At 46.9% G+C, this 12,227-nt stretch overlaps 1 protein-coding gene across 2 annotated transcripts in view; it reads left to right on the top strand.

The window, feature by feature from the left end:
* LOC125435258 overlaps window positions 1-5,472 on the top strand; it is a 45,029-nt gene extending 39,557 nt beyond the window's left edge. For both annotated transcript variants that reach the window (XM_048501453.1, XM_048501444.1), the window contains 2 exons: window positions 2,152-2,291; window positions 4,044-5,472. In XM_048501453.1, the coding sequence (XP_048357410.1) occupies window positions 2,152-2,291; window positions 4,044-4,162 (259 nt within the window). In that variant the 3' untranslated portion in view covers window positions 4,163-5,472. The remainder of the gene's footprint in view (window positions 1-2,151; window positions 2,292-4,043) is intronic.
* Window positions 5,473-12,227: the final 6,755 nt, after the last annotated feature.

The raw sequence follows: 12,227 nt of genomic DNA, 5'->3' as shown, positions 1-12,227 counted from the left end.
AAAACTACCAAAATCTGTGAAGAAGCTAAAAGACCCAAGGCATGAAACAAAAAACACCAATGATCTATTTAATGTATAACTAAGCAAATGCCACCCTGAGTTATACAAAACAATAATGATTCTTATCAGGTTACATATAGTACTCCCTATACACAGGAGAAAGGATATTTTCAGTTAATATAGAACCACAAGTTGGAATGTGCATTCCAGCCTCACACTGCACGACAGAATTGTTTTCCTAAGTTCAGCAGTTTTCATTAAAGAAGAAGAAGAAGAAGAAGAAGAAGAAGAAGAAGAAGAAGAAGAAGAAGAAGAAGAAGAAGAAGAAGAAGAAGAAGAAGAGGAGTTTGGATTTATATCCCCCCTTTCTCTCCTGCAGGAGACTCAAAGGGGTTTACAATCTCCTTGCCCCTCCCACCTCACAACAAACACCCTGTGAGGTGGGTGGGACTGAGAGAGCTCCGAGAAGCTGTGACTAGCCCAAGGTCACCCAGCTGGCGTTTGTGGGAGTGGACAGGCTAATCTGAATTCCCCAGAGAAGCCTCCACAGCTCAGGCGGCAGAGCTGGGAATCAAACCCGGTTCCTCCAGATTAGATACACGAGCTCTTAACCTCGTACGCTCACCAGTAAGGACTGCCTCTTTGACATTATTTATTATGGTCTTTATCCTAACATTGGGTTGAATGTCCTCTTATTGCTGTATTTAAGGAGTCTTCTCCAATTAGCAAGCTAATAGCACGCTAAAAGAATGGGCGCGTAGGGGGCTAACATATTTTGCTGCAGTCGGAGTTTTCCTTATAGCAAGCAAGAGTAATCTGCCAAGGTGAAAGTCCCTTTGAAAACTGATTACAATAAGTTATCTTCGAATACTGATAAAGCAATTAAGAACGAAAGCCAGTATGTAGCTGGCTGTACTGTTTGTGTTGATATTTGTGTTATATTTGCTGCGTATTTGTGATTGCTTGCTTGATATATGGCCAAGTAATTGCTACTGATTAGTGTTTCTATATTAACTGAAAACATCTGATACGTATTTTCCTCCATAATGTTGTACATGGAGTACTATTTGTAACCTGCTAAGAATACTTGTTGTTTGAATAACCCAGGGTGGTGTTTGCTTAGTTATACATTAAATAGCACATTGGTGCCTTTTATTTTGTGCCCTCGCTGTTCTAGCCTCTTGATAGTTTGGGGTAGTTTTCTGTAGGGTTTATTTTGCTGGATTCATCCTGCCTGTTCATAAATCCCTTGGATCACCAAAGCTTCAATAGTAACAAAAACAAGACGCCAAGGGTGTTTAAAGCATGCACAGTTTCACCCTACAGGAAGATACTCCAGACTAAGCCTTGTGATTGTAGTGGGCTTAGGTGAGTCTGACTCTACTTAAGATGGAACTGTAAAATACATAATGTCATAAGAAGAAGAAGAGTTTGGATTTATATCCCCCCTTTCTCTCCTGTAGGAGACTCAAAGGGGCTTACAATCTCCTTGCCCCTCCCACCTCACAACAAACACCCTGTGAGGTGGGTGGGGCTGAGAGAGCTCGGAAGAACTGTGACTAGCCCAAGGTCACCCAGCTGGCATGTATGGGAGTGCACAGGCTAATCTGAATTCCCCAGATAAGCCTCCACAACTCAAGCGGCAGAGCGGGGAATCAAACCCGGTTCCTCCAGATTGAAACGCACCTGCTCTTAACCACTATGCCACTGATAAGACAGAAAGCTCTGGCTTTCTGGAATGCTATTTATTTAATTTATTTATTACAGTACATATATTGTTTCATGGCTTAGCAGACTGAATAACCCAGGTTAGCCTGGCTTCATTGAACAGTGGAAGCTAAGCAGGGTTAGCCCTGGTTCGTTGTTGGATGGGAGACCACCAAGGAAGTCCAGGACTGACACAGAGGCAGATAATGGCAAACCACCTCGGAATGTCTTTTGACTTGGAAACTGTACAGGGGCTTCTATAGCTCAGTTGCAGCTTGATGGCATTTATTTTTATTTCTCATGGTTCCAGGCAAGTCAGAATTTAAAACACCACAATTTTAAAGCAAACACCTCACCAAAGCAAATACCCCAAGCCCTTTCACCCTGACTCTTAAAGAGATACCCCACAGAGATTAATTTGATTTCTAATATGTCTCCCTCCAGGTTCTATCTGGAAACCGTCGTCTTTGATAAGTATGTGCGTTATAATCTCACCGTCTACCCAGGCGTCCTTTTGGCGTTGGCTGGTGTTTTGAAGAAGAAGCCTATATCTTACTCTCCGAACTCGACCAGTGTCTTAGTAGGTGAGCCGCTCACGATCTTCTTTAGATTGTTTTACCGCATTCTTGCAAGATAAGTATTGTACAGCCGTAGCAACACGTCAGAAATTCACTCGATTTCAAGTGACGGTGCAAAATCACCCAAGGCAGAGTTGTGTCCCTTAGATCTTCCAAACAGACTCAGCAGGGACGTAGGTATAGATTTTTTATGGGGGGGGGGGTTCGAGGGTCCAAAGTTATGGACCCTCAAAGGTGTAGCCCCATCTCCTATTACCTCCCATTGGAAACAATGCGGGATGGGGCACCCCCTTTGGGAATCCATAGCTTTGGACCCCCTGGACCAAACTTCACAAAGCCTGGTTGGTCTCAATAAGAGACTCTCCTGATGATACCTGCAAGATTTGGTGAAGTTTGGTTCAGGCTGTCCAAAGTTATGGACCCTCAAAGCTGTAGCCCCCATCTTCTATTAGCTCCCATTGGAAACAATGGAGGATGGGGGCACTCCCTTTGGGAGTCCATAACTTTGGACCCCCTGGACCAAACCTCACCAAACCTGGGTAGTATCACCAGGAGAGTCCCCCAAACATTCCCTGAAAGGTGGGTGCTGCTAGCCTAAACAATGCGCCCCCTGCAGGCCAAAAACAAAAAAATACTAAAATGTTTTAAAAACCCACAAACGGGTGGGCGGAGCTTCGGACATGAATGGGGGGGTTGAACCCGAGGAACCCCCCCCTTTCCTACGTCCTTGAGACTCAGCTGAAAACGAATTCCATTTATTGACAGAAGTATCAGGCAGGTGACAGTCTGGAAATCTTTGTCGAGTCTGATTTTTGCACCCAAAACCCTCAGTGGGAAGAGCAACACCCCCTCCTTCTAACCCCCCCCCCCAATGGCTCTTCATGCTTTCTCAAGCCTGCACCATTGCAAGGTCTCTTGATAACAGCCTAGATATCCACCTTGGGCATGGCATTACTTTAAAGCCCGCACATGCCGGCAGATAGCAAACAGCAAATGTCTAAGCATAAGCAATGTAATACAACAGGAATGGAAACCCACCAGATGCCACAATCTCCTGGCCCTATCTGGAGACATGACAAGACCACTGAGAACTCAACAAGTCTTGGCAGCCTGTGAACAAGCAGGAAAGATATCAAAAGTGGTTCTGTTGTTCTGATGTGTATTTATTTTACTGAACTGCTGGGTTTTGTGCTTTATTGTGTTTTATCCTGTGCTGCTGTTGGACAGTCTGTTCTTACTTTGGAACCATTAGGATGGTTCATCCCCCAGGGGAGGGACTGTGGTTCAGTGCAAGAGTCTCTGCTTAATAAACCCTGCTCAAAGGAGAGCCATGATGCTCGCCAGGTTTAATGTTATGCCTTCTGCCTTGTTACATGGCAGATTTAATAAGCAAGAGAAGGCTAAAAGATTGTGCCCATGTAACGATGGCTCAGTTGAATCTCTGGCCCACCAGTTACTACACTGTCTCAGATTCAAGGAAATCAGATCCAAGTATGTGAATCTTACTCCCTTACATTTACCCCATCTCCCCGATTTAAGTAGATTACACTACTTGTTGGACAATCCTGATCCTTCTCTCTGTATGATAGTGGCAGACTTTCTCCTGGAAATTTCCTTCGACCTAACATTTATTTCCTGTATTGTATATGCTTTTTAATCCATTTTTTATTATTGTTGTACTGTTGTCTATGCCAATAAAGGCTTGCTAAAAAAAAAAGGTAAATCAAGGATGCTCTCTTCTTCTCCTTTTCCCTCCAGTTTTGCTACTGGTAGTGACTGGTGGTCTGGGTACCATCCGACTGATAGTCCTCGCTGGCAGAAAGCTGAAAGAGCTAATGAATGAGCCAGCGCCTCCTACAGTGAGAATTGTTTCCTGAGCAAAGCCCTTCAGCGGAAGACAGAGGTGGCCAGACCTGTGCACCTTTCAATACTGGCTCACTGGATGGAGACCTGGGATTTCAAACAGCTCCCTGTGGATGGGGACTGTACCACTCTTCTGTTCCTTCCTCCTCTCTCCCCTGCCCAGCTATCCTGCCTGGTTTGGCGTTGTGGGGAGGTACTAAATTACTTGCAGAATCCATCACAGCAGGAGTCCCCAACATTTTTAAGCAGGCAGCAGTGGCGTAGCTGCCACAGGGACATCTGGGGACAAACGCCCCGGGCACCCCTGTGAAAGTCACATGGGGGTGGAAAAATTGCCCCCATATTTCTGGAAAGGAGGAGGGGCATGGCTGGGCCTCCTCATTCCCAGAAGTGGCTGGTCCTTGGCATGACTTGTGTACATCACAGTGAGGCCCAGCAATGCCCCTCTTCCTTTCTGGGGAGTTGCTGGGGGATTCTTTCCGCCTCGCCTTGTCAGGCCCAGTTGCCGGATAAGGTAAGTGGGGAGCATTGGGGGCATGGCCAGTGGTGGGATTCAGCCGGTAGCTAACCCGCTAAATCCCACCAGGGAGGGTGAGAGAGGAGCCTTTCCGAGCCCCGGAGAGATCTGGGGCTCGGAAAGGCCCCTCCCTCGCCCTTCCAGGCCAAGCCACAGCTGTCGCCTTCCCTCACCTCCCCCTCCCCCCGCCAGCCACGTTCCTCCACAGCAGCCAGGTAAGTGGCTCAGCACTTTTTTAAAGCCAAGAAAGGGTCTCTTTCTCGGCTTAAAAAAACAAACACTGAGGCTGGAGCACCCCTCTCTCTGTGAGAGGGTTCCTCTCAGAGAAAGAGGGGCACTCCAGCCTCCACTGCCCATGGATCATAGAATCCATGGGCAGAGCAAGCTTTCCCCTCCCACCCCTAGCAAGTTTGCTCTGCCCATGGATCACAAGAGAGCAGAGCAAGCTCTCTCAGCCTCCCCCTCCCATCCCCAGGAAGCCTCCCTGCCCATGGAGCACAGGACCATTGCTGTGTTCAGACTTGTGAGTTGGGGACATGTTTTATAATGCGATGGTGACTTTGAAATGACCTGGTGCAAGAAATCATTGTTTGGTCATGGTGGGGGAGGACGGTCGCCTGCATGGGGGTGGGGGGCGCAAAGCTCAGATTTTGTCCCGAGATCCATTTTCCCTTGCTGCGCCTCTGGCAGGTGGGCACCTTTGGAATTCTGACACAGCATGAGGGAGTAGCCACAAAATGGCTGCCACAAGAGGTGGAGCCACCCACAAAATGGCTGCCACAGGGTTACCTTCAGTCACACAGTGAAGATCCCGGTGCTGTGGTGGCAACTGTTGCTGAAGCACATTTAAGAAGAAAAAAAAACCTGCACAGCCAATCAGATTGCCAATAGCCAGTCAGAATCCTTGCTGGGCAAAAGTCCTATCTGGTCCAGCTTGCTTTCTAAAAACACATGGAAATGCCCCATGCTGTGGAACTCTTCTTTACTGGGACAGGATGGATTTTATTTTTATTTTATTACATTTATATCTTGCCCATTCCCAACCATGGTGGGGCTCAGGGTGGCTTTAAAAAAAATAAAACATAATGATACAATAAAACAATATGATAAATAAATACCACTGAAACCTAAGCATTCAGTCTATTGATGGCAAATAATAACATAGCAGCATTGTATAATAGCTTATAATGTATGTCTCCCCACCTCGACAGTTCTATGTTGTCAGAGGGTGTGGAGAATAAAGAAACAGAGGTAGGGGAGCAGTTGGTACTTAATAGAAGAAGAAGAGTTGGATTTATATTCTCCAGACTAAGCCTTGTGATACTCCAGTAGAGTCAGACTCACCTAAGCCCACTCAAAGCGGCTTACAAACTCCTTTCCCTTCCTCCTTCACAACAAACACCCTGTGAGGTAGGTGGGGCTGAGAGAGCTCGAAAGAACTGTGACTAGCCCAAGGTCACCCAACTGGCATGTGTTGGAGTGCACAGGCTAATCTTAGTTCTCCCGATAAGCCTCCAGAGCTCAAGTGGCAGAGCAGGGAATCAAATCCCGTTCTCCAGTGCACCTGCTCTTAACCACTGCTGCTCACCATAGACAATTTAATAGTTGGGAGGCCAGCAGGATGGAATAGTGGACAACAGGTAGTCTCAGCCAAAAGCCCGATGGGGCATCTCCATCTTGCAGGCCCTGTGGAAGGATGAAGAGACATTCAGATGAGGATGAAGAAAAAGCTTCAGAACTTATTCAACACAAAAGCATTCGAGTTTTCGGTCTTCCCATCAGATTTTAATAATTGGGCACTTTCACACATGCAAAATAATGCACTTTCAATCCACTTTCACAATTGTTTGCAAGTGGATTTTGCTATTTCACACAGTAAAATCCAGCTGCAAAGTGCATTGAAAGTGGATTGGAAGTGCATTATTCTGTATGTGCGAAAGTGCCCGTTGTTGATTAGTATTGGCTCAGTTTTTAAAAACTGACATCACTGCCTCATAATCAACAGGCAGAGAGATCGAAATATGCACCTTCTGATCGGCTCTTCCTGGCACTATCTCTCATCTTGATCTTCCGCCCGCTCTTGACAGGAGAAAGCGATCAGCTGATTTGAATGGCATGAAGCCAAAACCTGAGAGCTTCCTCTACTTTCACTCCTGCTTGGATGCATGTCTGGGACACGTAAATAACACAGACGCTTCTAGGAACTCTGTCAGATACAAATCAAATTTATGTGTGTCTGTGGGTGTCTCTTTGTGTGTCTGGGGGTGCATGTGAATGTCATTTTCCACTTCTTTTCTCAAACGTGGTTTTCAGGAAGTGAAAGAAAGGTCAGAGGTCAAGTTTGAACATGGTGGCACCACCGATATCTGTCAAACCTAGATCAGCCTCCCTGAGCAAAACTCGTTTTAGGAAATCCTGTTCAATATGCTATGTTTGGTTACTCTGATGGTTGCTTCCTCCAAGGGGCCAGGGTGACAAATAAAACATTCTTACATCCAGTTTCAGTTGCTTCGTTTTCCTATTCAAAGGAGAGAGATGACCGCTGAAGCCTCTTTTCCTTACTCAGAGAGTTAATTCGTATCTCTGCATCCCTCAGTGGATGATTTAATGGCTATAAGCCCTTCAATGAATTTTGAAAACTGCCCTGCAGGTGGAAATCAATGTAGTTGCAGATTTGCATCTGGACCACAGGTCGTTTCCCCACTTACCTCGACCAAAGGTTGCTGCGCACTACTTCCAGCGTCATTTCTGGCATGCTCCCGGGCTTCCCCCCACGACGCGGGGTCATCAAAAGGCACTGTTTCAAGGAGCGCCAGGATTGACGCACGCTGAGGGGGCATGACAGCGTCAGCGTCGGGGCGGCTGCATTGTCGCCGCCCCTGTAGTGGGGAGTGCCGGGGGACCCCGCGCTACTTGGCCCCAGTAGCGCGCAGCAGCAGGTAAGTGGGGAAACGACCACAGTTGCTCTGTTCCATTTCACTGGTTGGACAGGCCTTTCAATTTGTGCCATGCCTGGGTTGAGAAATAACTGGAGATTTTGAAGGTGGAAACTGATGATGATGGGGTTTGGGGAGGAGAAGGACTTAAATGGTGTTCAATGCCGTAGCATCCACTGTAGCGACCATTTTCTCCGGGTGAACTGATCTCTTTTGCCTGGAGAGCAGATGTAATAGTGGGAGGTCTCCAACGACAACCCGGAAGTTGGGAACCCTACTTTTAATGCACTTTCTCATAAGAACACAAGAAGTGCTGGATCTGGCCAGTAGCCCTTCTAGTCCAGCATTCTGTCTCACATTTCCTCTGGAGGTCCAACAACAGGGCAGGCTACAGTATTTGACACTGGACGCAGTTGTGCGGTGACTAAGTACTAATGAGCTGCAGAGTACTTAAAATGTCTTGGATCAGTGTAACTTGCTGAAGCATACAATTCCTGCCATATTTGGTCATTGACCGTAAATGTTGTTGTTGTTGTTGTTGTTGTTGTCGTCGTCGTCGTCGTCGTCGTCGTCCTTCTTCTTCTTCTTCTTCTTCTTCTTCTTCTTCTTCTTCTTCTTCTTCTTCTTCTTCTTCTTCTTCTTCTTCTTCTTCTTCTTCTTCTTCTTCTACTACTACTACTACTACTACTACTACTACTACTACTACTACTACTACTACTACTACTACTACTACTACTACTACTACAATTCCTGCTGATCTCACAGACTAGAGCGAGTCACTACTCCTGCTGCTTTAGTTAAGTGTTTCCTGGGAACCCTGGACTTTTCTCAATCACTTTTTCATGGCTTTTCGGCAAGGTTTCCTGTTTTGTCATCAGAAAGAAAATAGTGGCAATTCATCCCATTCCCCATGGCTCCCGTAGATTGTTTGCAACTTATCCCTTTAAGGCAGTGGATGCTAATCCCCCTCTTTAAGGCAGTGGGTGCTAATCCCCCTCTCCGAAACAAAGATGAGTGACCAAGTGGAACACAGAATACAAATACTTTTTGTCCAACCCCATTCTTGAAGTATATTAATAGACACAGATGGATGTCAGCTCTCTTTCTCAACTCTTTCATTTAACCCAGTGTAGGGAAGTATACTTCTTTGTTCAACAACAAGGCATAGAGGCAGAGGACTTCCCCTGAAGTTGCCTCCTGGCAATGAATTCAGAGATTTACTGCCTCTGAATGCCGGTGGTTCTCTTCAATCACTAAGCATAAATCTCTCCTCCATGAATCTGTGTTGGGCGGGGAAGCAGCTAACACACTGATTAAAAGGGTAAAAATGTACATGTTTATTCAGGGACTACATGTAGGATAGGAAAGGGTGGGAGGAAAAATGACATGCTGCGACCTTGCTAGCTAGGAAGTCTCTCACAATAACTTCCTAGAACGGTGGTGGTGAACCTATGGCACGGTGGTGAACCTATGGCGCTCAGAACCTTCTTTGTGGGCACACGCGCCATCGCCCCAGTTCCAGAGGTGTGATGGGGTGTTTCGGGGCATTCCAGGGCAGGGCAGGGGCGGGCAGGGGCGTGGCAGGGGCGCAGGGTGCACACGTGTCCCAGACGCAGTTTTCCCTTGCTCCTCCCCTGGTACTCGGTCTCTAAAAGGTTCGCCATCACTGCCTTGAAGAAGCAGGATATTAGACCCAGGAGTATCAGTCTATAGACAGACAAGAGGTAACAAAAAGGGACATTGGGGTCACTAACCTTCTCTAGCTGATGACTTGACCACACCACTCAGACAGAAGACTGGTAGGGGCTAGCAGTCATTCATGCAGTTGGGTTCACTCCCACCCCGGGTATAACTTATGGGAGAGGATGATGAAGGGAAGTCCAAGGACACACCTCCAGGCAGACGTGGCCTTGGGCTTTCCTTCATCAGCTAAGGAATGGGCAGTGGACTTCAGCATCATCTGTACCCATGGAGGGGTTCTACTATTAATTGGCTGCCCACTTGTACACCAGTATGGCACAGTGGTTAACAGCAGTGGACTCTAATCTGGAGAACTGGGTTTGATTCCCCACTCCTCCACATGACTGGTGGAGTCTAATCTTGGTCGAATCCCCACTACCGTCTTAGCCAGGTTTCAGAACACAAACTAACCAGGTTTGAGGGATGACCTCCCCATGGCTTGCGTAGCAGATTCCGTTTCTGGCGCTCGTTCTCCCCGTTAATCCGCGTTCCGGCAGGACCTGGTTGCAAGTGGCATAGACCCCATTAACACAGTTCAGAGCTGATCCGAGGGGAGGGATGAGGGTTGAAACCCTGACTCGTTTCCCGCCCTGGAGTGTGACGCAGAATTTGGGCAACAAATCAGCACTGCGATGCACACGCAGCCTTACTTGGTTTCATTTCCGCTTTTGCGATAGGCCAGCAGAAGGGGATGCAAACATTAAACAGTCAAACGCATAACTTTGAATCGTTCATGGTTTACACAGGTAGCAATTAATTGTTTGCACAGTTAAACAGTTAAACGTTAAACTTTTACATGTTGGTTTTTTTTATCACACCCCTACAATGTCCATTTCCGCAGTGGGAAAAGGTCCCGCCCCATAAAGGCATGTCAGCCAATCAGGGGAGACCGGCGAAGCGAGCTAGCCTGGTAGTTGGGATTGCTAAGAGTTCTGCAACTGGGTATGTCTGCTGTGTGCTCGCTGTGGTGGGGAGGGAGAAACTCTGATGAAGAGGACATAGTTTCACAATGAACAGGTTTGGATCTGCGTGCAAATTTCAAGTGGGGATTCGACCCTTGCGAACTGGATTCGTTCCCCTGCCCCTCCACATGAAATCTGCTGGGTGACCTTGGGCCAGTAACAATGACCTCAGAACTCTCTCAGCCTCATCTGCCTCTCACATTGTCTGTTGTTGTGAGAGAAGGGAATGGAGTTTGTCAGCCACTTTGAGACTCCTCTTCTTCTTCCAATACACCCTGATTCCCCGCTCTGCCATGTGAGCTGCGGAGGCTTATCTGGGGAATTCAGATTAGCCTGTGCACTCCCACACATGCCAGCTGGGTGACCTTGGGCTGGTCACAGTTCTTCCAAGCTCTCTCAGCCCCACCCACCTCACAGGGTGTTTGTTGTGGAGGAGGAAAAGGAGATTCTCTGAGTCTCCTTACAGGAGAGAAATGGGGGGGGGGGATATAAATCCAACTCTTCTTCTCTTCTATATTTGTCAATAAAGCAAATGTTACAAAGCCCCAATAAGTCAGGTGTTTTTGTGATCGACAAAAAACAAACACAAAAGGGTTCTTTGGGATCCAATGCATATAGGAATACAAAAAAAACATGAAAAATAAAGCATTCCAGATCACAGAACAGACGTTTACACACAATTGATTTTGAAACAAAAAGTCCTCTCCGTTCACTCAGCTCAAGAAAGAACAACCATTTTCCGGGGGGAGGGGAGGGGGCTGCTTATCCCGTTTATTGTGGATTCCTTGTGAGTTTCTAATGTGATTCTTAAGTGGCTTTTGAGCTAATTAACTTAAGCTTTGGTTTTCCAGCTGTGTTAAAAACATTTTTTCCTGATGGAAAAGTTGCTAGCTGGTTGAGGTCCTCTTGCAAACAGAGGAGAGGAACAGTTCAGCTGATAGCCTGAAAATAGGTTCGCTGTGGGAGCAGCGTAGTGTGTAGACTGTCGAAATGATACCAGGGGAGAGAAACACCTTGAGCACTGAGCAGAAACCAAAAAGCAAGGGAAGAATGTTCAAGTCCTGTTCTCAAAGGCAGGGGAAGAATAGTCGTCCTTTTCCTGAAAAGCAGAGACATTGTCAAGTCCTTTTCCGGAAAGGCAGGGGAAGACTTGTCAAATTTCACACACACACACACACACACACACACACACACACACACACACACACACACACACACACACACACACACACACACACACACACACACACACACACACACACACACACACACACACACACACACACACACACACACACACACAAATTTGCATTCAGAGACAAGCAAATAATTTCTTTTGCTTCTTTTTGCATTTGTTCATTTTTGGGGAGTTCTCCACTTTTTGTACTATGTATTAAGTATTTGTATTATGTACTTGTGGGGAGCAGCAGTGGCGTAGTGGCTAAGAGCAGTGGCTAAGAGCATGTGCACTCTGATCTGGAGGAACCGGGTTTGATTCCCAGCTCTGCCGCTTCAGTTGTGGAGGCTTCTCTGGGGAATTCAGATTAGCCTGTACACTCCCACACACGCCAGCTGGGTGACCTTGGGCTAGTCACAGCTTTTTGGAGCTCTCTCAGCCCCACCCACCTCACAGCCCCACTCACCTCACCTCTTCTTCTGCTTCTGCTTCTGCTTCTGCTTCTGCTTCTTCTTCTTCTTCTTCTTCTTCTTCTTCTTCTTCTTCTTCTTCTCCTTCTCCTTCTCCTCCTCCTTCTCCTTGGATCAGCTTAACTTGCTGAAGCATACAAATCCTGCCATATTTGGTCATTGACCTCCTTGGATCAGTGTAACTTCCTGAAGCATACAATTCCTGCCATATTTGGTCATTGACCGTAAATGTCATCGTCGTCTTCTTCTCCTTCTCCTTCTCCTTCTCCGTCTTCTT

Source organism: Sphaerodactylus townsendi, linkage group LG01 (assembly GCF_021028975.2).
Source record: "Sphaerodactylus townsendi isolate TG3544 linkage group LG01, MPM_Stown_v2.3, whole genome shotgun sequence".
NCBI classification, from domain to species: domain Eukaryota; kingdom Metazoa; phylum Chordata; class Lepidosauria; order Squamata; family Sphaerodactylidae; genus Sphaerodactylus; species Sphaerodactylus townsendi.
The sequence above is the reverse complement of the archived record's forward strand: the minus strand, read 5'-3'. Positions and strand labels throughout refer to the sequence as shown.